Below are 25571 nucleotides of genomic sequence, written 5' to 3'. Positions count from 1 at the left end.
ATATTTTTGGAATACCAATAATGACATCGTTATTCTTTGAGGAAATAAAGTTGATGACGTGGTCAGAAGTTTCAAATACAATACGTGCCCTTTGCTGGCTAAAGCATGATGCTTAACTACAATCCAGTACTGACCAGAGGGATGCTTATAATGCTGTACATACCAGAGAATATGAATATAAGATATATCTAAGAAAAAATAAAAAAGAAAAGGATATTTCAGGTACTTAAAAAGGTAGAATAATTGATTACAAATCAAGTATCATATATATATATATATATATATATATATATATATATATATATATATATATATATATATATATATATATATATATATATATATATATATATATATATAATTGTTCGAGTGAATTCGTGACAACTAGCAATTACAATATCCTTTTGAACTTCAAGCCTTCAGGTAACATTAGATCAATTGATTTAGTAGGATGGTCAATTTTGCAATGGCTAGAGAGCTTTGTGACGCAACCCTCAAGTATATAGTTCCCTACAGCAGACTGTGAAGGCAGCAGCGGGAACCTGTCAACCCAACTCTGTAATACAACACTACCGTGACCGTGGAGAAAAGGATCCACCGGCTCATCACAATACAAGACTAAACAAATCCAGCGTTTCAAAAATGATCAGCAAAGTCACTGTCTACTGCACTGTTGTGATGCTGCTTCTCTGCCAAGTCAGGGCGAATCCTGTGTCCAGTTTACAGGTAACACGTGTTTAAGGACTAGTCTTTATTGTAATACACATTCAAGTAAAATCGTTTATACACCCAGTTGGGAAATTCAAATTTGAAAACATATGTTCTTGTTATAAAATGTTGCTACATGTTGACTTAAAAGCTTGTACATGATGAATTAATACTATAAATACAAATGTTAAAAAATGATTTAGTTGTCATTTGTTTAAAAACATATATCATGTGGTTTGATGGGTTGGTAGTCTATGTGGTTGGTAGTCTAATATCTACAGGGGCGGTCTGGTGATGTGAAGTCAAGGTCTTGTTTGTCAACCATAATAAAATTAGAACTCGAGGTGACATTACGCTATCTGCAGTAGCATGGTAACCGCCATGTATTTTGGCCTCAATCATGCGTTGGTTTTATATATAGTCCAGACACTGGTGTCATATTTGAAGATTTTCCAAATCGGGCTGATTTCCAGGAAAGGCATGTCTTATTCTAATTGTAGTCTACACAATGTATACAATGTGACAGCATGTGTTTAGTATGAGTTGCTGCGGTACTGCGCACAGTTTATTTTAAAAGCAAATAGAACGACAAGGGATCGGTGTTATAGCAGTTGAAAGCAGAGGTGTCCAATCACGGTCCTGGACGGATATTCCACTCCAGGTTTAACAGGTAAAACGATATAGGGCCCTATTCTCACTTACGCGCTGTTAAAGTACTTCTTCCAGCGCGTAAATAGCGCGTGAGAATAGGGCCCATAATGAACTACTTGAGGGTCTGGATGAGGGTTAATTGGTTCAATTAAACAATGTGGAACAGTGTTGGAACAAAGACCAGGAGTAGAAGGGCCAATTTTGGCCACTTCTGCCGCAGAGCAACAATCAAATATCATCTTAAAAGGCAGTCTATCCTCCGGTCTAAACCAGCGTCCTTATCGGTAAGAGGTGACAGAATGTCAAGTTGGTTTCTGTCATAACAGGACACCAGATTCCGTGGTGTTGCTTCCAAGCATATAAAAGGGTCACGTCTTCACAAACCGCTGATACAATTGAACTCATACACCGCAGCGGAGCACACTGACAGCATCACTCTTTGAACTGTATTGGGGCAGGGATTCAATGAGGATGGGAAAAATAGCAGTCGGGTACAGATTTCTTTTACTGCTCGTGTTCCAGCTGGGGGTTAGAGCCAGTACTTTATTCAACAAGTACACCGTGCAGGAGATGTCCAGTCTGAAGGTAAGTACGCCAGGTCGGATCTCCGAGTCAGTGGCTTAAAACGACGAAGTCCTTTATTATTAGTAATATATTATGCTGTCTACGGTTGTGCGTAGAAATCGTGGTTCCTGACCTCGAGGAGAAAAGAACAGAAACGTCTTATGTAAAGCATTGCTATAGATTCTTAGTTTGACTTTGCAGATTTAAATAACCGAGACATACACTATTATAGTTTCCATGTGTGATGCAGGACACCTGTCCAAGTCTTTCTTCTTCATCTTTTTAATAATATTAATAATAATAATATGCAATCAGCGAACAAACTATTAACACCTTAAAAAGCAGATTACCGACTTTTAACAAGCCCTAAACACAGCATTTCACCCAGTTTTTTAACCGGGTTACTGTTTTAATGGAAAACTCACGACGTTCTGGGTGGCGTTGCCTGGAATAAGTATCTGAATGATTGCTTTCTGTTGCAGGATTTACTTGAGCGTCTGGAAGAGAAACTTTCCCCAGGTGAGGAGAGCGACGTGTACGCAGGATCTGAAGACCTGGTCAACGATCCCGAAGAAGACGTTGATCTGATCTTGGACAATGTTAGGAAACAAGCCGAGAAAGAGTTTTATAAACCGGTTGGTTTGCGGGAGGAAAACCTGCAAAGGGGCAGGCTCCGGAGTATTGCGACTTCAGCTAGAAGCATGAACGGTTGCTTTGGGAACAGGATTGAAAGGATCGGCTCGTGGAGCTCGCTAGGGTGCAACAACTCCAGATTTGGTAAAACTTCTGTGATTTTCTGTTGTCGCTCAGTATAATGTTGTGACCATAGGGTTACGTTCTGTTTGTTCCATCAATACGTTTTCATGAGTTTTCATATATGCCTAAAACTGTTTTTATTTTATCACCAACGGGGTACGACCATTTATTTTTCCACCTGACCACCTGAATTCGCTACCTGATTGAAACCTCCAAATACAGAGGCCCGTGGTCCACCTAAAATTGTGATTTTTGATTGGAAAAAAATTGTATTAGAAAGTATTTTTTATCTCTATCTATCTATCTATCTATCTATCTATCTATCTATCTATCTATCTATCTATCTATCTATCTATCTATCTATCTATCTATCTCTCTCTATACAAATTGTTATTGTAAAAATACATCTTGTAACAATTTGGAGACCCTGCACAGGAGGTCACTTTCGAGTCTCTTAATGGTTTCTGCTTTTTTCTTCCCAGGTTCAAAGAAAAGGATATTTTAGTGTAAACTGAACGAACGTCTCTCCATTGACTTCAGGACTTTAACCACTCGTGCAGAAGATGGATGTGACAAGCCTCCCATTGTTACGTGTGTGCGCTCTCAGTGACGTCAATGTTTCCACACACTGGGAAACAGAACATGTCTGTGCAACATATATTTATGATGTAATTGTGTATGTTGGTATGTGGTCCCTGTTATACAGTTTGAAGGTAAAGGTTGACCTTACTTATAGCAAAAACGGTTAAAATGGATATAGAAGGGCCGTGATCGTCCGTGTTTTCTAAAGGTGTGCAGTTCTGCATGGTGTTTATATATATACATGTAATGTACAGTATATAAAGCGTTCACGCGAGTTCTGTATTCAGTTGTTATTTTGAAATAAATGAGATGTCTCTGTACTTGGAGTGGCAATGTAGAAATTCTATTTGTAATAAACGACTTTTACGTACTTGTTTTGTCCCCTCTGTATCCTAATCAGAATATTACATGTTCATTCTTGGACGGATCTGGGAATAATACATAACCGACATGCACATTTAGCAGAGTCATATGGTAGTCATAACATATAGTTTTCTCCTCGTGATACTTGAGTCGCAAGTGTATTTTAAGAAAAAATCATTTGAACACCAACCGCCTAATTCCATGTGGGGTTGAAGCATTATGTATAGCGGCACATTTAATATCAATCAATAAATAAAAGGTTAAGTAGCGAACACGTCTGTGGTATTGTAAGCGTTGTCACCAGATAAACACTGTTTTGTTATTCAATAAAAGAAAATAAAAATGCTACACAAAGCATCAGACAACTGCTTATGTTAAAAATAAATGCTGGTAGAAGTGAGCCAACGATGAAAACAATAGGACAGGACTTACTAATCATTACTTTGTGCTTTATTGAAACGCTAACACTGAAACGCTAACATGTGCTGATAGGCCTAACTCTGCACCCTGCTGTCGTCACAGCTAAACCTCATCGTGAAAATAAACCTGCCTCGAACGGTTTCCGACAAGTAAGATTCACTTTGAAAGCCTGAACAGAATATATAAAGGCTGCATTTCACGCTGTCGCTCACTGTCTTCCGATGATTTATTTTAGCTGGGTTCGTCAACGCAGTTTTTAACTGATCGTGACAGACATTCAGTCCTCATTTTTGGAGAGGGGGCAGTTGTATTGACAAGCTATATAAAACATACATTTAATCACAGGCCTTTTTCATAAAAAAAAACTATGCATCAAACGTGTTTGTCACTGTAATGCAGGTTTACAATACTTAAATAGTGCTGTTTTGCTAGCTAATCTTGAACGTGATTGGAATGTGTGATAATAAATCATATCTATCTACCCTAATAAGCACTGTGTGGCTCTTTCCAGCAATTCAGCTATATGTTCCTGGAAATGATCTTATAAGCCCAAATAAAGGGAACTAGCCCCAGTTCTTCTGTTAAAGGCTGTGAAGAAAGCTTACTGCCGGCAATGTAGGACCCTCCCCCGAAGTTATTGAAATAACTCCTCTATTACAGAGCTATCATCACCAGTGTAATGGCAACTTGAAAAGGAATTCTCCGACAGCTTGCTTTATCAACAGCGAGTGACTGGAATGCGACGCTACATCCTCACATAGCAGTATCGAAATCGACGACGTCATTCTCCAAAGTATAAAAAGGCCAGCTACACCACTGAGACCTAAACAACAGTAAGACAAGGGACGTCAAGGGAGAAAGGAAGAAACCAAGAAGGCATTGAAACAAGACCAATACCCCCAAATCTGCGAGGCTAGACATCAGAGAAGATGCTGGGAGCAAGACTTGCCTTCTGCTACGGATTTCTGCACCTGTTGCTGCAGACGCACGTCCTCGTTTGTGCCTACCCCTACAGCGACCCTGTGGTCAGAGATACTGACACTTTAAAGGTAAGCAACGCTGCTACAGAAATATTCCAATCAGGATAGAGTCGTATTCGTAAGGCAGTTACCAACGTAAAACGAAAACAAAATGATAATGTTTAAAAGCTTCAATAATAATAATAATAATAATAATAATAATAATAATAATAATAATAATAATAATAATAATAATACATTAGCAGGGTAGTAAATGCTTTGTGAATCGCATACTTTGTGTTGAAAATGCTGTTTTGTCTCAGGAACACCGAGCCGGAGAAATACAAAGTTGTACGGAGGTCTTACACGTTTAACGTACATTTCAATTTGATCAGACCCCAACATTAACACCAATATTCATGCATCGTGTTCACCAAGCACCAAGAAAGTATCCATTATTGTGCAATAATATTGTTTAAGGAAAAAAAAAAGTTGAATATGTGAAAGCATATTAAAAACCTCATGCGCCATTCCGTTGCAATTCCAGACCTTACTTCAACGCCTGGAAGAGGCATTTTTGCTGACCGTCAGAGCAGAGTCATTAGAGAGGGGCCAGGTGGCTGATGGAATGCCCAAAGAGCAATCATACGATGCGGAGGATGGAAGCCAAGAGCGCGACGCAGAGGAATCGGCTATTGGATACAGCACGCTGGATGCAGAGGAGGCGCGTCTCCCGGACAGGAATAGCAACGGCTTTCTGAACCCACTTAGGAACACAAAACGATATTCTGGCTGCTTCGGAAGGAGACTCGACCGCATCGGATCAATGAGTGCACTGGGATGCAACGGTGGTTCTAGATTGAGTAAGTCTACTAATACAATCATGTTTTATCATGCATACCTACAGAATGGAATGTCTATAGTACCTAACAATACGCGTTCATCTTCTTAATCTGAATTTGCTAAATCCCACATGCAGTAATATTAGATTGCGTATCAAGAGAAAGCAATGGCATGTCACACCGGATTTACTTGTAAATTCTTAGTTAATGAAGGTAATGTAATTAGCGAGGTAATATTTTAAAAGATAACTATTCATCACGATAGGAGCTGTGACTTGTGTGCTATACAGGTGTCATCTTGGGTAGAATATGTTTGATTGCAATTTTGATGTTGAAATATTTTGTCTTCTAGGTTACAAAAGAAGTTAAAACCATCGTTCGAGTCCCCTACTGTACACCGGCTCTACGGAATGCAATGTGGATTTTTTCAAGACAATTAAATGTCATTAAACAACTTTCTATTTATTTGCTATTTATGTATTACTTATTTTGTTTAATATTTAATATTTATTGAACATTATTTATTTTAAAAAACGCATTGATTTCATTGTTCATTTATTGATTGCTGTTTTAAAACTGCAATAACTGTATTTCAAGTCATTAAAAAAGCGATACAATAAACTCTCTTTATTTTATCAATTACGTTGTTTTTCCTTACTGTGGTTGCTTAATTTTTTATTTTTTTATATTGTGTAAAACTGTCCAACAGTCAATGCTTAAGGAAGTATGCGTTTACCAAGGCATCACTTTATAGTACAGTTAAAGAACTGCCAATGGCTACTATATTCAAAATCTTATTTAACATATGCTTAAGAAAAATATCATACATTTGAACACGGTACTGTTCGATAGCGCGGCTGTAAAGCTGCTATTCAGCACCCTGGACAGCTACTTCATATCTTGGCGACAATCCACGCCCCCTGTGGCTGACTGCTGCATTACACTACACTGGTACCATTTAACTTACAGGTGCTTCTTTATAAAATAGTACAGCTGCTGTGGCTTTTAGTGGCATTATCTGTACTAACAGCAAATTCAAGGATCTGTTTAAAAAAAAGGAATTCTACCGTACCCAGTAGCAACAAACCAATTACAGTATTAATTCACTTCATAAGTTTACTTTGGATGCATATACTTTACATTTATTTTATTTAGGACGCTATTTAAAGATAATTTATACTGTAGAAAAATACATACTATAAAAAAATGAGACAAATACGATACGTTTGACAAAACCATATGTTTTCCATTAAAGTAAATGATGCTTTTATTATTATTATTATTAATAAAATAATAATAATAATAATAATAATAATAATAATAATAATAATAATAATAATAATAATAATAATAATAATAATATTGACACACTTCACACTGTAATGTTAATTCGGTAACGCTTACTGTTCGTCTAAAGAATAATCTCAAACAATTATAAACACTAAAATGCATTTGAACTAAACTTACCTCAAAAAGCTCATTTTAAAGCAATTTATGTAATATGACACAGAGAGGCCTACAGGGCTGTAAGATATAAAAAAGGAATAAATAAATAAATACTCCAGCAAGCCACGTGCTAAAAGATCTAATAAGCAGAATTAATGCATTTACCTTAAAACAAAATGTAATATAAAATCTCAAAATGCACTGTATATGCCAGTAAACCAATAATATTCACAATAGGGTTTGTTCCAGACAGCTCTTTTGAACTTACAGGTGTGTGCAGTTTATTAGAACACCTCAAGACGAGTCCTTTATATCCTTTATACACCTACCTGCATGAAAACAATGAGATTTTCAATTTCTGGTCAGTAATCAGCGATACAGAAATAATAGGCACTCATATGTTAAAATGTTAGACTACTTTCTTAAAAGCTCATGCATTTTACCATTTGTGGCTATGTGTTCCTTTTCTCTTACTATTCTAAATTAATTGCACGGGTGGCTTAAAGTCATCAATTCAAATAGACAATTACACATTCGCCTATTTTGACACATTTCCAAGATGTTCATCTGCACAACAAATCAACACTACAGAAGCAATGGGGTGTTCTAATAAATCTACACACTGCTGTATAAGGAAACAGAAAAAAGCTATGTGTTTGTGACTTAAGCATGTTTGGTAACCAGGATATGAGCAAAGAAATAACCACTGTAGCAAGTTGCTCCCTCTGTGTCCTGAGTGATATGAAGGGCCAAATCTCCTCTGATACCATACTATGCATGGTCCACACACACACATTGACCCTATAGATAATATGGTGCAGCATTGCTCATGCATTACAGATATTTTCAAGCATGCCAAGCATCTTCCTGAAGGAATGTTTCACAAGGGGTGAAATTGCTGAGTTGAGTCATCACTGACCCCCCGCTGCTTTCCATGAGGGCTCCTCAAGCGCTGTGCCAGTCCAAGTAGGTGCAATGTTTCCTCGCCACACAGCCCATCACCCACCACCAAATAACCACTTAAAAGGAAATCTTCTTTTACACCGCTTATCTCTCGCCGAGGTGACAGAATGTGCTCTAGGCAATTACTGAGATGATGAGCCTCGAACATGCAATTGTCTCCATCAAGGGTATAAAAGCACTGGGGTAGAAAGAGCATGTACCAAAAAAACAAGCAGAACCGACCCCAAGAAGAATCCTGACTAGACTCTGAAGCAGCAAAGAAAGCCTGGAGGACATGATGCTGAAGACAGTCATCTACACTGGAGTCCTGTTTCTCATTTGCAATAAGGTCCTGGCTAGGGATGATCCAGTCTACAGTCCTTATTCATCCAAAGACCTAGCTAACTTGAAGGTAAGGGGTAGAAGAAACACAGGGCAGAATTAGATTCCTAGTCCTCTTGTTAAACTGATAGCAAGTCACTCTAATAGAAACACGTTTGTCCTGTACGTTTAAGTAGATTAGATCTTCAGCTTGTGAATTGAGTTGAGCAACCATTGAACAATAAAATCTGTAACTTTTATTGCACAGAAAAAAAACTTCTGTACATAGTGGCACAATGTTTAGGTACAAATGTTATTTGATCTAAATGGGATGCAATGTTTATTTGGAAGAACAATAATCTGATGATGAGTTATTGCATATCCCACAACCCTTCTAGAATGCCTACTTTATTTGTTCTCATTTCTAGACTCTGCTTGAACGCTTTGAGGACACCTTGGGTCAAGATGAAGGCAACGACAATCAGCAGGATTACGACATTGCAAACCCAAAGGCTGAAGGACCTCAAGCTGGCTCCCCCTGGGACAGGGAAAGGGAGAGACAGTGGCCAGCTTCCGACTACAAGAAGCCACAGGAGGGCTACCAGTCGCAGAGCAGCAGGCTCCGCGATCTTCTGATGGCTCCAAGAAATAACAGAGGTTCCTCCGGCTGCTTTGGCTCGAGAATCGACAGAATCGGCTCTATGAGTTCTATGGGATGTGGGGGTTCCAGGAAAGGTAAGCCTTCAGAATATCCAGAAATCGAGAGTTCTGGAATCTCAAATATCAGAATGTAGAGTTCTGCAAACTGCACGCTTGAGCTTGATGGATCCAATATCTTGTGTTAAACCTTTTCAAAGTGAAGCATATATATATATATATATATATATATATATATATATATATATATATATATATACAGTATATATATTAGAAAAGAAAAGTTAACATGCACAATCATAGGCCAGGAAAAAAGAAAGGAGCAGGGACAATGGTTTTTCTTTTGTCAGCCTGACAGTATTGTTATCCATCTTAAAAAAAACTGCTTGAATGCTTATGGGATGAGTGTTAAATGAAATCTTTATTTCAGTGAACAATAAATGATGATTTTAAAAAACTACACATTAAAACTCAATTTATTTTTGTAGTCTTGACATACATAATAGTACTAGATGAAACAAAGATTAAAAATGGTAAAGGTTGTAGACTTTATGCTCTTTCGTTTAGAGTCTTGTAAAAAAAAAAAGACAAAAAAATGAATAAATTAAGTTTTTGAGTTATTCACTAATGTGTTTAACAGCTGTATATTATGCTTCAAAGAAACTTTACAAACCTTTTTTTTTCTTTCTTAATTGCAGGTTAGGTTTCCGATGTGGTGCAGGAATCAACACTTAAATAATTTTTTTTTTAAATGCCAAAATGAAAATGAATATTGGATTTATAATTATTTATAATCACTAATTTATAGTCATGTTGGTTAGCTAGAGAATCACGCCTGTACTGTTTGTCTGTGTGGTGTGGTCTTTAAATGTAAGTACTGTGCAACTAAATAAATCATTACACCCAGACAGCCCAGTTCTTTCTTCTTGTATTTGTTTAGTAGCAAGCAGTGGTCAAACCCTGCTTCTTGTAATGAACTCTCTGCAGCAGTGGACAGGGTTAACATGCAGCAGTGATGCTGTGTTATTCCATACGCAGGCTGCTATGTTTCTTTATCCAAGAACTGTAGTGGAGATTGAACTGTAGCTTCAGGCAGCAGGATATACAGACATTGATTTTTGTTCAAAGGTTTTCATAAATTGCTCTTCACTATTTATGTTTTATATCCCCTTTGGTCACAAGATATATAGATCAACTGGCTACCAATGTCTGTATTGGTCTTGCTTCTCCCCCTGAATAAAGAAAGTGTGTTTATATCCCCACTTATAAATAGAAGATCTCAAGATGAAAGTAGAACACGTGGAGCGACGTGCTTGCGTAGGCACAGGAACCTGCTACTTTACCCACGACGCAGGGGATTAATACATTAATTGGATCTTTTCTAGGAGTTTCAAGATCTGGAAGTTAATTAGACAATGTTGTTTCCATTTTCTGGAACTGAAATGAAGGTTAACATTTGCCATCCACACCAATAAAACAAGTGACATACATCTGTAATTAAAGTTAAACCCATCCACGCTGATAAAATAAAGTAATCTTGACAGATGTGGCGGTTACGAGATTTCCAGCTCCATCATCCCTAATTAGTGCACAGTGGACAGGGATTACTGAAAGAAATGAGCAAAGCCTCATCTGTTTGGGATTAGTTCCACCAATGTGTCGGCTATTGTTTTTCACCACTCTTTGATTAATAGGGTCTGTTGGTAGAAGTCTAGAGGAACACTGTATTTCAGAACACATGAAAATATTTACACATTTTTGGAAGTGCACAAAATCGTTAATTTTTTTATTTATTTATTTATTTTTTTTATATCATGGCTAACAGGTGGCACAAATCTGGAACAAAAAATACCAACATATTTTTCTCCAGTAAAAGGAAGCAGCTTATATAATTATCTATACACACACATCACATAAATCCAAAGTGTAGAAAAACAAATCACAAAGACATAAGATTAACATGGGTTTCGTAATACACGAATAATATAATGAATTGAATACTGCATGCTGGCATCGACGACTGAAAAGTTTAGGACGTGGAACAAGAGACCGGTTTACTTTGAAATGCATTATCCCTCCTCAGTTCAACTACATAGTTACACATGTGAATGAAACAAAGCAGGGGCTATATCACTGAAGATGGACATTCATACGAGGTACCATTTTAAGGTGAAACACCTACAGTTAAATGATGGTACAACAGTATTGCAATACAGGGATGGATTGGAAATAAGTTTCTTCTTGATAGTAGAAAAAAATACTTTTTCTTGTCTTATTCCTATGCAATATTGCAAACGCATCTAATGCAGACCATTGGGAAAAATACACACTGAAATTCACTTTATGATAAAGAAACTGATTTTTCTAGTGCGAGAAGATAATCTAGCATTGATACTGACTTTGGTATGGCCATAAGAGGCCGAGAGAGAGAACGATAATTACATCTGAGAATACAAGATACCTGAATCATTTAATAAACGTCGCCAATAATATTAATATATGATTAGGACATGTGATATAATTGGATTTACAAAAATTAAGCACACATTTGCAAACGCTTCAAGGATCTTTACAATTAGTGTTTCCAGTTAACAGAGGTCCCTGTGTAAAAAATGTAAAAACTCATTTATATAAATGCATTAATAAACTGGTTATGGCTGGCAATTGTTTTCTAAAAAAAAAAAATAATAATAAAAAATAAATAAAGCTCTAGTGATTTTTAGTAATTACCCCAATTCATGCAAGATTTGCAGCCCAGATTACACACAGGCTTTTGATTGTTTCAAGATAATTTCACACGTAAATTCCACTGCAATCCTTATTTTGTATAAAGATCCCTTTAACACGGACATACAGTATAGGTCTTGTCAGGGTTTCTATGCACACTGACTTGAAAACAAAAACAGTAAATAATAGGATTTCAACAGTTAATAACGTTAACAGATTATAAAAGCAAATTATATAAATTATACAACTCTGCAAATGCTCAGGTTTTAACACAGGACATGTTCCGAGAGCCAAACTGGAAATAGATAGTCGGCTCAATATAAAACATCACTACTCTAAAGCCTTAACAAAAACACAACTTAGTTTCCTTGCACACTGGCCCTACGGCCAAATCATCTTCTTCACCCTTTAAATCATTACGACAAACCTAAACATTCTCTGTGCAAGTTTTCTGTTTCAAGAATTAATCTGCGCTTGCATGTCACAGTGGCGTTTGGAAAATGTTCCCTTAATAAACAAAATGATACAAAAAAAACCTAAACAAACAAGAACAGTACACCTTTTCAGGCTTTGGATCAATTCACAGCAGTTCCCAGCACAAGATATAGTTTTCAAATGCACCCTGTGCATTGATTCGCCCAAATCCAAATACTGTTTAAAGACTATACGCCTCTAAGTGACCTACCAGAAAGGACTAGGTAAGCAGCTGGCTTGTTAAGACTGTGCTATCGTTCAGCTTTATGCTGTATCGTACTGTGGAAGGAACACAAATATTTAGAAATCTTCATAACGTCCCACGACATTCACTGGAATGCATAAGGAAGAGGGTGATATCGGTCTCTACCTTGTCTTGTAAAAAGGCTTAGAAAATTAAAGTTTAAGTGCTGGATAAAAATAAAATAACACAAAACTAACTAAAAGAAAAGAACACAGAACTAAAAGGGTGGAGTGCACAAACTGCATGAGCCATAAGTCTTTATGTCACTTCATCATCATTATTATTATTATTATTTAATATGTTCTGTTCTCATGAAATATCTCGTGTAAACACACACTCATCTTTCTTTAGATGCATTGTTGAACACGGATGCCAGGTTCCAGAAAACTTTTTTTTTTTTTTTTTTTTTTTAAAGCAGGGGCTAGCTTATGTGTTGTAGCACAGTAATGTTACAAGTAGAGGATTTTGAGAACTTTTCCCCCCTATGATGGTAGGTCTTGTGTTGTATAGTGGACAGTGATTATATGTAATTTACCCTTGATTTTATAAATAGATACAGAGGTGGTGATCTACTCATTACAGTGGTGGATTGGGAACGATCTTAGTGTCAAATCTCCGACACGGATTCATTAAGTATCTCTTTTACAGTGCATGGGTACAAACTGCACCCCACTTTTTAAGGTATGGCTTAAGAGTTGAGCTTTTCCGATATGTACTTATTTATATCAGAAGTTACTTACAGGCCTCTACAGACCCAAATTATTAATCCAACTAAAATTCCTGTAGTTAGAAATGTCTCTTAAAACTATAAAGGTGTACTTCAGACTTTCAGTGCTGAAGTTCGGACTGGGGTTCCTCCTTGGTCGCAGCCATCGGACTTGTTCTAGAAATGGGGTTCGCTGGAAACTCTCCAAATTCTGCCTGGAGCAGGGAGGGGAGTCCAGCTAAATAGAATGATTCAGAAACCTGGACAGTCAAAATGATTCAGATTGTAATGCAGTGCTGCCTCAGTTTGGCTAGTAGAAACTCGTGGGTTAAATTGTGCCTTGTGATTATTCCAACAATCTGAAAAAAAAAAAAAAAAAAAAAAGTACGTGGTCATTTTGTGCAGCATATTTACATGCGATTGTACATATCAGTAGCTGTAAAATGTTTCGCCTTTAGCTGGATGTCTCACAGGGCTCACCTATTTAAACCTAAGCATTACAACTTCATCAGATTTAATGTGCCCATTTTTTGGAGCAGAAGTGTCCCTACAGGAATGGGATGACAGATGCTACTTTTTGTATTATTTTTGAATGACAGTATTAATAAAGAAATATACATTGTGCACCTTCAGCATTTCAGAGATGTGGGTAACACACATGCAGCTTGCAACATATCGAATCAATGCAATACCCCGACACCAGTGCTTTTTGTTCTGAAGCAACCTGGCATCGTGGTCCAGTGACGGCAAAGAATATCCTCTCACCTCTCCGACAGCATTGACTACAGGCAAGTGCCTCAGCCCCATGGTCCGGAAAAGGTTGAATACCTGAGAGACGCGGGTGTTTGGGGAGACAGTGTAGGGGCAAGGGTTCATGTATGGCGCCACATCCTGGAACGAAAACACAATACAAATATCTGAATGCTGACCCCATCAACTGATCTAAACAACAGCAGATCTGTATAGATCTAGTAATAATGCATGCAAGCCCTGTGGGTATATTTCTGTTTATCCTGTTGTATGTGCACAGTGCCAGTAAGGTCCCCCGTCCCCCCTTGTTCCGAGGGTGTGATGTTAACTGTGAACTCGTAGGAGGAGATTCAGGTCTCACCACTATCATACGTGGGTTGAGCAAGGCGAGGTCCAGGTCATGGATATCTGGGTATCGAGGGTAGTCTTCCGTCATCTCAGTGTATGAGAGTCGAGGCTGAGTCGCACTCTTTCATATAAAAATAAATAAAATAAAAACGCACGTTAACACAAATAAGCCAAAAAGGCAGCTTTAAAAAAATTAACTGAGAATACATGTTTGTGCAATGCATTATTTAAAACAAACACCGCTGTCTGGAGTGCAACCTCACCGACTGGTTTTCTGCATAACAGACTCCCCGGATCAGCAGGTTCACTAACTGGGATCGCAGGATCAGGCCGTGGAAGGTCAAAGGTCGGAATCGCTCCTCCATGGTCCACTCCTCGCTAGGGGACTGGTCAGGGTACAGGTTGGGATACGGGACATGTCTGAAATACACACAGGTATACCATCAGAGAATACACATTATGCATGTATTCATCCTTTAACAAGGAATAAACCCATTGAGACCAGAGCCTCTTTTACAAGGTTGTCCTGTATATAAACTAACAGAACTGAATCATTCAACGATCCCTGATATGAAGAGAAATTTGTTTGTACAGGCATGACAAAATGCGCACATCCCAAACTGCAACTACAAATCAGGGATATCAAGGATCACTTACATCCTCAACCGTTTTTGTGATTAAAAAGTAACTAGGTAGGCGGTCTCGTATTATTATAAAATGTATTTATTTATTTATTTTATTTGGCCGACGTCTTTATCCAAGGCCACTTACAGATGTTACAGGGCAGTACAGGGTTACAATGTAAGCTTAATATTTAAATACAGTGTAGTTTACAGCAAGTGCAAACAACACTACTAAAACACAACATGAACTTGGATGTTCTAGATTGAAGGCGTGGATGTAAAGAATTAGAAACCTTCCAGTTCGGGGCTGTGGTCTCCCCTCTCACCTCCTCTCCAGCATCTGCTGCAGCATGTCCTCTGCCTCCTCTGCCTGCTCGGTGCCGGAGAGCTCGTCACACACGTTGCGCAGCTCGCTCGAGGGGTACGACTTCATGGACTGGCTCCGCCTGCGCTGCTCTCCCGCCCGGGTCAGGATGCTCGACTTCTGCATCAGGACGGAAAAAAAAGATCCATCACTCTCCCTGTCCGCTCACTCTCAGATCAAGATCAGTTTGTGAAGCTGCGGTCTGCCTGTCTGGTTAGATAGTGCTCCCCTCTTATTATTAACGTTAATATTATTAACTAGTCATTTAGCAAACGCTTTTATCCAAAGGGACTTAGAGACTAGGGTGTGAACTATGCATCAACTGCTTCTGCAGAATCACTTACAACAGGACCTCGGTTTTACGTCTCATCCAAAGGATGGAGCACAAGGAGGATAAGTGACTTGCTCAGGGTCACAGTGAGTCAGTGGCTAAGCCAGGATCTGAACCTCCTGGTAGAAAGTCATTTTCTTTAGCCACTGGACCACCAGGCCTACCTACAGCTTTGTTACATGATAAATTAAATATTGAAAACTGTGAATGGGTCATTCTATAGTAAAATGTACAATTAATTACATTTATGAAATACTGAGTTGTGAATGCTGAACGGGGGCGCTGTCCGAGGAACATTCCCCTTTGTTCAAAGCACTGCCTCCCTCTAGTGGGTGGAGAAAGAAATGACCTTGAATCTTATGTTGTTGCTGATGAGAACGTTCCCCTTCATGAACTCCTTCTCGTTGCCCCGGTTCTCTGTCACCACAGGGAAGGCGTGGTACACCGTGGTCCGCAGAATACTGACCAGAGACTGGATGCGGGTGTGAGGGTACACATACGTCAGGTTTGGCTCCATGATGTCGCTAGCTGTTAGCCTTTTGGAGAAATTAATAATGGGGAAAAAAAAAGAGGGCAAAACAAACTTCAGAATAAAAACTCAGTCTAGTCATGGGATACAGTTCTTAAGAAATACAGGATCTGTATCTCCCAGCTGACCTGCTCATGAAACAGCAGCACTTGCAATATTCAGAAATAGGAATTTGAATTTCAACAATGCTTTCTCTGCACTTACTTATCCATCTCCACCTCAGTCTCCCATTCCAGCAGCGGGACTCCTCTTAGCATTATGTGAATATCGTATATTCCTTTGTTAAAGAAATCTCCAGTCCACTTTGCTACCTGCAAACACACCATTAAAAACACAGCTGTGTGTATCCTGCGATTGGAAACGTGACCGTCTGCACTAAAAGCCTCTTTTCATCTCTGCAAAGGAGGCTTTGCCTGTTTTAAAAACCAGTTAAGAACCTTTGAAGTCATCTAAATCCATATTAATGTGTAACTCATGTTAAAAATAAATAGTCTGATAAATTGACAATCCACTTAATGGACTTCCGGATCCTCAACACTGTACTGTATTAGCATGTTGAAAATAGACTTTCAAAAGAATAAAGAAGAAAAAAAAGGGTCAGGGTTTGTGATAAAGCTGAATTTATAAACGTATTCTATTTTGTAATGTGAGTGACTAGGAACTTTCTGCTCCATTTAGGACTGAGATCCTCAGATGCTATATTTAACATGTCTGTTCTTCACTTTTTAAATTGTTAATTATAAATATTTACAAAAAAAAAAAGCAGACACGTTTGCAGTAAAACAGGTCCACTTTGCACAAGGAGCATGAAGGCTCCTGCGTTCCTACCATGAGGGTGATCATGATGGGGAGTCCGTAGGTGATCTCATTGGTCGACTCAATCAGGATGACAGTGAGGCTAATGGTCATCCTGACCACACCCCCAAGAAACGATGCGGCGCCAACCAACGCGAAGGTCCCGGAGTAAACGTGATCCATCCCTATGTAGCTACAAAACGACAAGGACAGAAAACATCAACCTTCTTCAACCAATTCAAGACCTTTGCTTTATTAAAAAAAAAAAAAACTTTAGCTAGGACTTTCTACGTTCCCCATTCAGACAACCAAAACAGAACACATCTACTATTTCATAAAAGTACCAGGTACACTTATTTAAGAGCTATTTCATACATTAAAGTAATGTCTGGTCATAGCCCCCACTCCGATTTAAATCGGAATTCCGAATTATGACCCCCACCCCCCCAGACTGTTAACCAAGCAGATTAGGGTACGGTACTGAGGAGTTTCGTTTCTTGGCTCTTCTTTCTTAATCTCTGTTCATAGCACTGCACAGATTTGCTCACGTTTTCAGGATGTTAGCTACTAGCCGCCCGTAGGCAGCTCCGCACAGCAGGGATGGCACAAACAGCCCGCTGGGTACAGATATGCCGTAGGTCCAACAAGCCAGCAGAAAATACAGCACGAAGAAAATAGACAAGGAAACCGGACTGAAGGTACCTGCAAATCACAACAGAGAAGAGAGGCGGCTCGATGACATTTTAAAACCCCCCAAAAAAGCAAACAAAAACGAACACAACATGATCGATATAGTTAAGGACTCAGATTTAAGAGTCGGTGCAAGCCGATTGTAATCCATTGTATGCTTTCCTGAAACGATAGTCTGCACGTTGTAGGTTTAGGGGAATTAATCCATATTACAATTGCATGCATATAAATCGCAATTTCTGGTCGCACTGCCAAGCAAAATAATATTTCGTATTTGGTTGCAAAGCCGGTGCTCTTCCGGTTGTAATATCTGTCTGACCACCAGGTGTCGCTGACATACAGTGTGCACAGGCTCTCAATGTACAGGGGGGACGGGTGCAGAGAGAGCAGTCCTTACTGTCTTGGTGGAAGAGCTGGTGAATAGCCACCTCTTGTGGGTTAAAGAACAGTGTGGCCATGTCATTGTAGGTTTTGTTGGGACAGAAGAAAGTTTTGATGGTGGAGTTCACATCCTCAGAGTTGGAAACCTGGAATTAAAAGCACATTTATAGTAAAAAAAAAAAAAAAACACACCACCACACACAACAACCTAGATACATGATATAAAAAAAAAAGATAAAAGCATTTCTGGTTTTCTAAAGGCAATAGACACTACAGCCCCGGAATTCACAACAATACTTGGGTATACTGTAGTAAAATCACTGACCCATTATCTAGGTACATACCACATGTGTCATTAATGACTTACCCCGGATTACTTAGTTATACAGGAAAGTTGCTGAAATGCACAGTACTGCTCAACATACACCACATCCCTGAGGAATTGTATGCATTCGGTTGCTGTAGTTCAGAATGGGTTATCAGTGTCTTTTACAGCATGCATTACGTTTTAAACCAGCTTTCATTGCATTTATTTCAAGAGGAACCACCGTGAAATGTTGTCTGTGCCAGTGTTGCACTGTACATGCAGAGGATGAAGGCAAGCGATTTGTAAACTGATATAGTAACACACTAAACTGCATCACAAACCAAAGCGAACGTACATGCGTGGCGTTGTCAGTGTTGGTGGGGGACGAGAGATCTCGGCATTCTCCCAAAGTCATGGACGCAACAAACAGCACTATGGTGGTTACCATGGTGACCAGCAGGCTCTCCAGAACCCTGAGAAAGAAGAAAAAAAAAAGAAAGTTCACAGCTGGCTAACAGATTTAATGGCTACATAATTCAAATAAATGAACATCCCATATTGCAGTCACCTTTAGGAATGCAACTTAAAGGCTTTTGCAGACACTGGCAATGGTTCCAATTCATTCGTGTAAATCTGAAAGTTTTATTCATACCAAAACATTTGCAATGAAATTATAATATATATCTTGGTCAGCAATCTTGATCCAGAATACCTGACAAACTTTGCTTTGGGGTGAACGTTCCTCATGCGGTACTTGGCTAATCTCTTGTTCAAGCAGTTGAACAAAGCGCCCAGCAGGCCGCCGAATATCCCCATCACAACGAAGAAGGCCAGGTCGACCGCGGTCCACAGGTGACACTTCTTATCAGAATCCGAGCACTGAGACACAAAGCAGAGGGGCCACAATTAAAATCAGCAGCACCATTAGCAAAAAAAAAAAAGTTTAAAGTATTAAATAGGAATGTTTAACTGTTAAATTAAATCCCCCTAGTACGAGTAAAAGGACGACACTCTCCCAAACTTAAATTCCTCCTTCTGAGCAATTAGAATTGTATTATTTATTTGGCAGGCACCTTTACCCAAGGTGACTTACATGTGTTACAGGGCAGTACTGGGTTACAATGCAAGATTAATATTTAAATACTGTAGAGTTTACAGTAAGTGTAAAAAAAATACTACTACAATACAATATGAACTAGGATGCAACAAGTTAGATCTACAATGACATATTTGTACTGCAATAGTGCAAGGACAGTGCATTCGCTGAGGATCCAGTAATGTGGCGCTTAGGTTAGGCAAGTCCAGTGCAGAGTAAGAGGGGCGGATCAAGAGATCTAGGATGCAGAAGTACCAACCTTAAACTCTCCGAAGTTCAGCAGCCCTGGTAATTGAAAAGAACCCCAGCTGTTATACAGAATCCCAGAGCGGAAAAAATTCAGAGTGAAAGTGGCAGACATGGAGCAGAAGAGCTGGGGAGAGAAGAACAGCGGCACAGGAAAGCAGAGTTAGAACAGCAGCATTATACATCTATTAGAGATCCGATTCATTTTGGATACTGCTATACTAAAACTGCTTACTTCACACTCATACTAAAACTGCATACTTCTGTCATTATATCAGCCGTAACTATAAAACACTTCAGTGGTACATGTAATAATACTAAAATACAGTATCCATTACGATAAATGTTTAGACTAGAAATCTTTCTTGGCATCTCTCATTACGGTGCATTCCTCTTACAGTTTACAGCACTTCCAATTTTTGCACTGCACTTAAAGCCACCCACGGTCAAATGCTGTAACTGTCATTTTCCTGAATGGGATTGTAACTTGTACAGGGATCTTAAACATGGAAGACCTTGCACCTCACATCCCAGGTATCCGATACTGTACATACAGCATTAATATCTTCATACCACTTTCCATGTGAGCTCCTGGTTCCAGAAGGAGGACCCCTCCTCCAGGCTAAACAGTGTGCCCCCAATGGGAGCTCCGAAAGCAGCCGCTACCCCAGCTGCAGCCCCGGCTGAGACAAAATCTCTCTTATCCCTGGAAGGAAACACAAGGGGGAAGAAAATGAACTACCGACAGTCTGTCCTACAGGCTTGCATCTCAGTGCAACAAACATCCTTATCTGACTCCTGCTCATGCTATGCCAAGCGAAGGCAAGTGTGTCCCAAATGCGATACGCGTTAACTCCAGGGATCTCTTTGCCATCGCAAACAAAAAAAGATTCTTCTTTCCACTGATCACACTATTAGTCTGTAGTCAGAAAGCATTTACCCCAGTTTTACATTAACCCATTAAGTGCCATTCGTCCTCATTTGAGGACAGGCTACTTTGTAATGTTTTGGAGCATTTTTAACTTGCATCTACCTGTTATTTGAATTCTCTAAATGTAATGTATCAAATTACATACACAGCTGTGATTGTGGTACTTAATGGGTTAAGCATGCTCTTCTGCTGTTAATGATGGTGTTAAAAGGACTGAAAATGTTAGTTCTGCGTTTGCAGTAGAGATTGTGCACATCCAATAAGTCAATGTGCATACCAGGTCTTTCCACATACCTGCTGCCACTACTGATTTAGACTGCAGCTGTGCAGAAGATGAAAGAGATGTACAAACATGAACAAAACCTACATGAACTGAGGAGTTTTAGGAACATGTGTCTTTAATATGACGTCCCAGTTAACATATTTCACACTCTAAGGTTTACACAGCCCAAACTGCAATCCACAGACTCACCTGTCAGTGCGGAAGTATGGAAAGTTGAAGCGGATCTTTTTAAAAGTGATGCTCTGAAACTAGAAGAAAGAAAGAAGTCTTAATAATTGTATTCAAGAACAAGTTTTCATCCATGCACCAGATTCTCAATGCTCTCTGGCTTGATTTCTAGCATCAGCAATCACACAGCAAATAGGAATGAAGCCTCCTTGACCAAAATTGCCATGCCACAGTTACATATGTTCATTGTTTTGCTTTCAGACACACAACGGCCCCGATTAGAATAAGGCAGTGCAGCTCCCTACCTGAGGTAGTCCTGCTCCTACTATAGCACCACTATGAATCATTGGACCTTCCTTTCCCACAAACAGACCTGCGAAAGGAGACGATAATGATTAATTAGATAGCTTGTTATGTACATGTTACATGGATAGGAGCTAGATTTACACTGCGTCTCATGCTTAAAAAAAAAAAAAAAGTATTGCAATCAAGATTAGCTCGAGCAAAAAACAGTTTGTCTCACAAACTCAACATGTTGTCCCGTTTTCAACACCGATGCTCGAAAAACATATTAGTCAATATCCAAGAAAAACACATTTATTTATTCCCAGTAGTATTGATGGAAATTTTAAACTGCAACCAATTTCATCATATTTTTATTTAAAATTTTATATTAAAAATCAACATATGGGCTGCAGTGCCTGCATTATTCTCTCTCTCATATATATATTTTTTTATTAATATATTATTTAATAATAATATATATTATTATTTATTTCTTAGCAGACGCCGTTATCCAGGGAGACTTACAATTGTAACAAGACATCAAATTATATTATTACATACAATTACATAATTTTTTTTACACATTATTTTTACATACAATTACCCATTTATACAGTTGGGTTTTTACTGGAGCAATCTAGGTAAAGTACCTTGCTCTAGGGTACAGCAGCAGTGTCCCCCACCTGGGATTGAACCCACGACCCTCTGGTCAAGAGTCCAGAGCCCTAACCACTACTCCACACACATAAAAATAAAACTTTATACTGGTAATTATCATATTACAACAAGACAGGAGTCTTGTTATATGAGGGATAACAGACAACCACGTGAACATTTTTTATACAATACATTAAATAACTGCAACTTAGTTCAAATAAAGCACCAATCAGACTGGCGCCTCCTACCTCCAGCTACAGTGAAGAGAACTCCCACAGCTTTGCACACGAAGGTGCGCAGCCGGACTATTCCAGGAATCTTCACCCCGTTGAGGTAACATTTAATCTCAGGAATCCCTGACCCAGCAGCCACTGGCTGAATAAATAGAAAAGTAAAAGGACTACATTTTGAGGTGGTGATCATCTTGAAATAAAATCTGCAGGTGTATTTACTGTATATGCAATACGATTCTGCAGAGCAGCAATACAGGCAAGGCTGGGACAACAGAGCAGCCCAATTCCAATTCCTGTTTCCAATCCCATTCCAAGGAAACAGGAAAGGAAACTGATTTAAAAAAAGGATTTGGGGGAAAAAAAGGGAATTGACTCCAATCCTGACTACTAGTACTAGGATAACTAAAATATAAATAAATAAATAAATAAATAAATAAAAGCTGCAATGCTAAAAACACCACCAAAAAAAAAAAACAGTATTTGAACCTTACTTCAATTAGAACCAGAACACTGGCTATGAAGATGAAGGTCATATTGAAAGCTAGCAGTTCTAGTAGAGACAGGGCAAGACATCCCTTTTCAGTACACGCCTCCACAGCTGTACGGCATCGATCAAGGAAAAGACAACACGCTTGTCTGACGGGCAATACACTGCAAAGTGAATAAACAGTGGAGCTCACGGTTCTGTTACAGATCTGAGACTGCCAGACCAGGGCATTGTGAGAGGCTATGTAATCTCTATTGTGAAAACAGAAAGCTATATGTATTCAATGTAACCATCCTCCCCAAATAAAACCAAAAAAAAAAAAAAAAAACATGTAACAGTTAGTTAAGTTTCTTGGGTTTGAAAGGATACATTTTTCAACAATGCTGAACTTCAAGTGAGAGAAGAGACGTACAAAGAAATCAACAAACAGCCCCACCTGAAATGGAAAAACAACTGCATCATTTCTATTTAAATTGACCTGATGTAAATTTGTCATTGCGATTATCCAGTACAATCTTAATCTAATTCTCCATTTCTAAACATGATAAGTCATGCAACGCAATACAGCCAAGCAACTTACCAACCCAGTGCAGGCTCCAATTGCAAAGACAACAATCCACTTCACCACTTCATACTTCCTGGCTTTCTAGATTCGAGAACAAAACAAAAACCAACATTGGATTCAAGTCATCAGCGCTCATTACCCATCATGCCACTGAACGCCTTGGATGTATGGGCTTCTGTTTTCTAGAATGAAACAGGGAATAATAACCATTAGGGTGGGTGGTCTTGGCTCTGCGGGTACAACACTGGCTGAAGTGTGACATGCATGTGTAGATCTGTGATCTGTACAGTACGGTCACATGAAGCACACCGCGAGATCATCTGGGAGATTTACCCTTCAGTACCTTGTTATCCATGCCATCCAGAACCTCCATGAATGGTTCATTGATGCACCTGTCATAGTCCAAACTCTGCAAAAAAAGAAAACAAAAAAATATATATATACCAGTAAAAAATGCACCTCTAAGTGCGATGCTTACAGATATGCAGGAACTCTGTGCATCAGCTGGGGGAAATGCTCAGGGTGTGTGAATTCTTTCTTTGAACTGATATTGATTGGATGATCAATAATTCATAGATTCTGCCTGCTGTCTATGTGTGTGTGTGTGTGTGTGTGTGTCTGTCTGTCTTCAGATGTCTGAACAGCTGTCGGTCTCACCTCATAGTCTTTCCTTGGTAGAATCTCATCTTCTCCATGTGTCTCCCCTAGGATTGTCTGTCAGAAAGAAATCAAAAGAGTTCAAATGTAAAGCAGGCATTACTTTAAACTTATCATAGACAGTACTAAGCCGTGCAAGCATAAATGGAAGCTGGGAATAAGTTAGTTCAGAACAGATTGTAAAAAGTACTTTTCTTTTGCTTTACAAATGTACAGAATAGCTTCAATGAGAAGCATTACTTTTTTTTTTTAAGAAGGCTGATGGTGCACTAGAAAGGGAGGAGCCTTGATTGTTGGTAATAACAGCCTCTTCTTGTTCCCACATATTATATTATGTTCTTAATATTGCCATTTAACTTACTAAAATACAATCAAATAAAAACTTTACACGTAACTAAAAATATATATATATCAGTAACAAGCTTTTACAGTTCATCCTTTAAATCAGTCTGCTTCCATAGTACAATCTACTCCCTCCTAAACATCAGTGTCCCAGGTTATTCAAAGCCTTCCCATTGTAGACAAAGCATCGCCCATGTTGTGCCAGGAGTATTGTATGTGTGAGGAGGTCCCTGATTTTGTGTATTTCAGCGCAGGACAAGACATTACAAGCTTAATGTGTGAAATAACGATGTATGAAACTAGTAGTACTACGTGTTTAGTAACGCCTCGAGTTATCAGATCTCCCGGCACTACACTGGGTAACTTGTTAATTTATGTGTTAATTGCCGAGTACTTCTGTTCAGCATTCAACTACAGTCCTCGGTCAATATTTCCTTCACGTATAGTTAGAAAAACATATCGTAACCGTTAAACCCATGCATAACAAATGCATTCACCCAAAAGTAGTGTTTTTATTCTACAATACCATAATAATACGTCAAATACGTATAACGTTGACTGGATTTCTGCTATACTATTTTATTAACTAGAAAAAAAAAATCACCATCCTAATCCACTGTATATGCTATAAAACAATACGAGCTTATTGTGTTTCACTGGACCGGGTTCATGTGTGATTGTAGTTCAATGGGAGGGTAAACACTAGCAGCAATGAAATTAAATGAAACGCGTATTATAGACATAAGTCTAAAAAATGCGTAGGTGTCAAAAGTAGGAAAACAATATGCTCACCCATTGTAGGAGTTCCTCGGGGGTCCTGGTCTCTCCCTCCCCACAGCAGCATTGGCAACACAGACACCTCCTGCAACACGCCATCTTCACTGCTTCATCATCCTGCGAATGACAACACTCGCATCATGTGACCCGAGGCTACCACACTGTCAGGTAGGGGGAGGGAACGAGGTGCATGTGATGAAGTTGCAATGGAGGCTGCCATTAGTAATGGCATTCTTCACCGTAATCTGGCGGGGCGGGGCGGGGCGGTGTAGCGGGGGGGCCTTGGAAGAAGAGCGTTCGTTTTAAATTCCCTGTCACCTGATATAAACAATGAACAGTTTTGTGCCCGCCCATTAAAAGCTGA

General features: G+C 38.9%; 4 protein-coding genes across 5 annotated transcripts; 3 read left to right on the top strand and 1 right to left on the bottom strand.

Moving 5' to 3' along the window:
- The first annotated feature begins 595 nt into the window (after window positions 1-595).
- On the top strand, window positions 596-3631 carry LOC117425089 (ventricular natriuretic peptide). 2 transcript variants are annotated; one of them, XM_058993078.1, is made up of 3 exons: window positions 596-726; window positions 2406-2700; window positions 3162-3631. In XM_058993078.1, the coding sequence occupies exons 1-3, from the start codon at window positions 643-645 to the stop codon at window positions 3182-3184; spliced, it is 402 nt and encodes a 133-aa protein (XP_058849061.1). In that variant the 5' UTR covers window positions 596-642; the 3' UTR covers window positions 3185-3631. The 2 variants fall into 2 exon arrangements, with proteins under 2 accessions (XP_058849061.1, XP_033897646.3); XM_034041755.3 differs by lacking the exon at window positions 596-726 and adding an exon at window positions 1745-1944.
- Window positions 3632-4771: 1140 nt separating this feature from the next.
- LOC117426081 (brain natriuretic peptide) lies at window positions 4772-6487 on the top strand. Its single transcript, XM_034043351.3, has 3 exons — window positions 4772-5093; window positions 5551-5866; window positions 6198-6487. The coding sequence occupies exons 1-3, from the start codon at window positions 4974-4976 to the stop codon at window positions 6212-6214; spliced, it is 453 nt and encodes a 150-aa protein (XP_033899242.2). The 5' UTR covers window positions 4772-4973; the 3' UTR covers window positions 6215-6487.
- A 1949-nt stretch (window positions 6488-8436) lies between these two features.
- On the top strand, window positions 8437-10121 carry LOC117426083 (natriuretic peptides A). Its single transcript, XM_034043353.3, has 3 exons — window positions 8437-8645; window positions 8983-9289; window positions 9910-10121. The coding sequence occupies exons 1-3, from the start codon at window positions 8529-8531 to the stop codon at window positions 9912-9914; spliced, it is 429 nt and encodes a 142-aa protein (XP_033899244.3). The 5' UTR covers window positions 8437-8528; the 3' UTR covers window positions 9915-10121.
- Window positions 10122-10988: 867 nt separating this feature from the next.
- LOC117425553 (H(+)/Cl(-) exchange transporter 6-like) lies at window positions 10989-25381 on the bottom strand. Its single transcript, XM_034904338.2, has 23 exons — window positions 25223-25381; window positions 24089-24145; window positions 23775-23840; window positions 23447-23512; window positions 23236-23302; window positions 22871-22977; window positions 22395-22521; window positions 21510-21577; window positions 21226-21284; window positions 20396-20528; window positions 19836-19949; window positions 19193-19359; window positions 18836-18953; window positions 18190-18319; window positions 17651-17804; window positions 17136-17295; window positions 16512-16618; window positions 16128-16314; window positions 15410-15567; window positions 14724-14880; window positions 14474-14581; window positions 14128-14253; window positions 10989-13721 (listed from the first exon to the last, which is right to left on the bottom strand). The coding sequence occupies exons 1-23, from the start codon at window positions 25304-25306 to the stop codon at window positions 13641-13643; spliced, it is 2601 nt and encodes an 866-aa protein (XP_034760229.1). The 5' UTR covers window positions 25307-25381; the 3' UTR covers window positions 10989-13640.
- Between the last annotated feature and the right edge of the window lie 190 nt (window positions 25382-25571).

The sequence above is a fragment of the Acipenser ruthenus genome, chromosome 20 (assembly GCF_902713425.1).
Source record: "Acipenser ruthenus chromosome 20, fAciRut3.2 maternal haplotype, whole genome shotgun sequence".
NCBI classification, from domain to species: Eukaryota; Metazoa; Chordata; class Actinopteri; order Acipenseriformes; family Acipenseridae; genus Acipenser; species Acipenser ruthenus.
Note: the sequence above shows the minus strand (reverse complement) of the source record. Positions and strands in the feature narration are given on the sequence as shown.

Coding starts and splice junctions, on each gene's coding strand:
- LOC117425089 (XM_034041755.3), top strand. CDS start 1,825: ATGAGGATGGGAAAAATAGCAGTCGGGTACAGATTTCTTTTACTGCTC. Junction 1,945..2,405: donor AGGAGATGTCCAGTCTGAAG/GTAAGTACGCCA, acceptor TTTCTGTTGCAG/GATTTACTTGAGCGTCTGGA. Junction 2,701..3,161: donor GTGCAACAACTCCAGATTTG/GTAAAACTTCTG, acceptor TTTTCTTCCCAG/GTTCAAAGAAAAGGATATTT.
- LOC117426081 (XM_034043351.3), top strand. CDS start 4,974: ATGCTGGGAGCAAGACTTGCCTTCTGCTACGGATTTCTGCACCTGTTG. Junction 5,094..5,550: donor GAGATACTGACACTTTAAAG/GTAAGCAACGCT, acceptor TTGCAATTCCAG/ACCTTACTTCAACGCCTGGA.
- LOC117426083 (XM_034043353.3), top strand. CDS start 8,529: ATGATGCTGAAGACAGTCATCTACACTGGAGTCCTGTTTCTCATTTGC. Junction 8,646..8,982: donor AAGACCTAGCTAACTTGAAG/GTAAGGGGTAGA, acceptor TCTCATTTCTAG/ACTCTGCTTGAACGCTTTGA.
- LOC117425553 (XM_034904338.2), bottom strand. CDS start 25,306: ATGGCGTGTTGCAGGAGGTGTCTGTGTTGCCAATGCTGCTGTGGGGAG. Junction 22,522..22,870: donor GTGTTCTGGTTCTAATTGAA/GTAAGGTTCAAA, acceptor CTATTTATTCAG/CCAGTGGCTGCTGGGTCAGG. Junction 16,619..17,135: donor CCATCATGATCACCCTCATG/GTAGGAACGCAG, acceptor GTGTGTTTGCAG/GTAGCAAAGTGGACTGGAGA.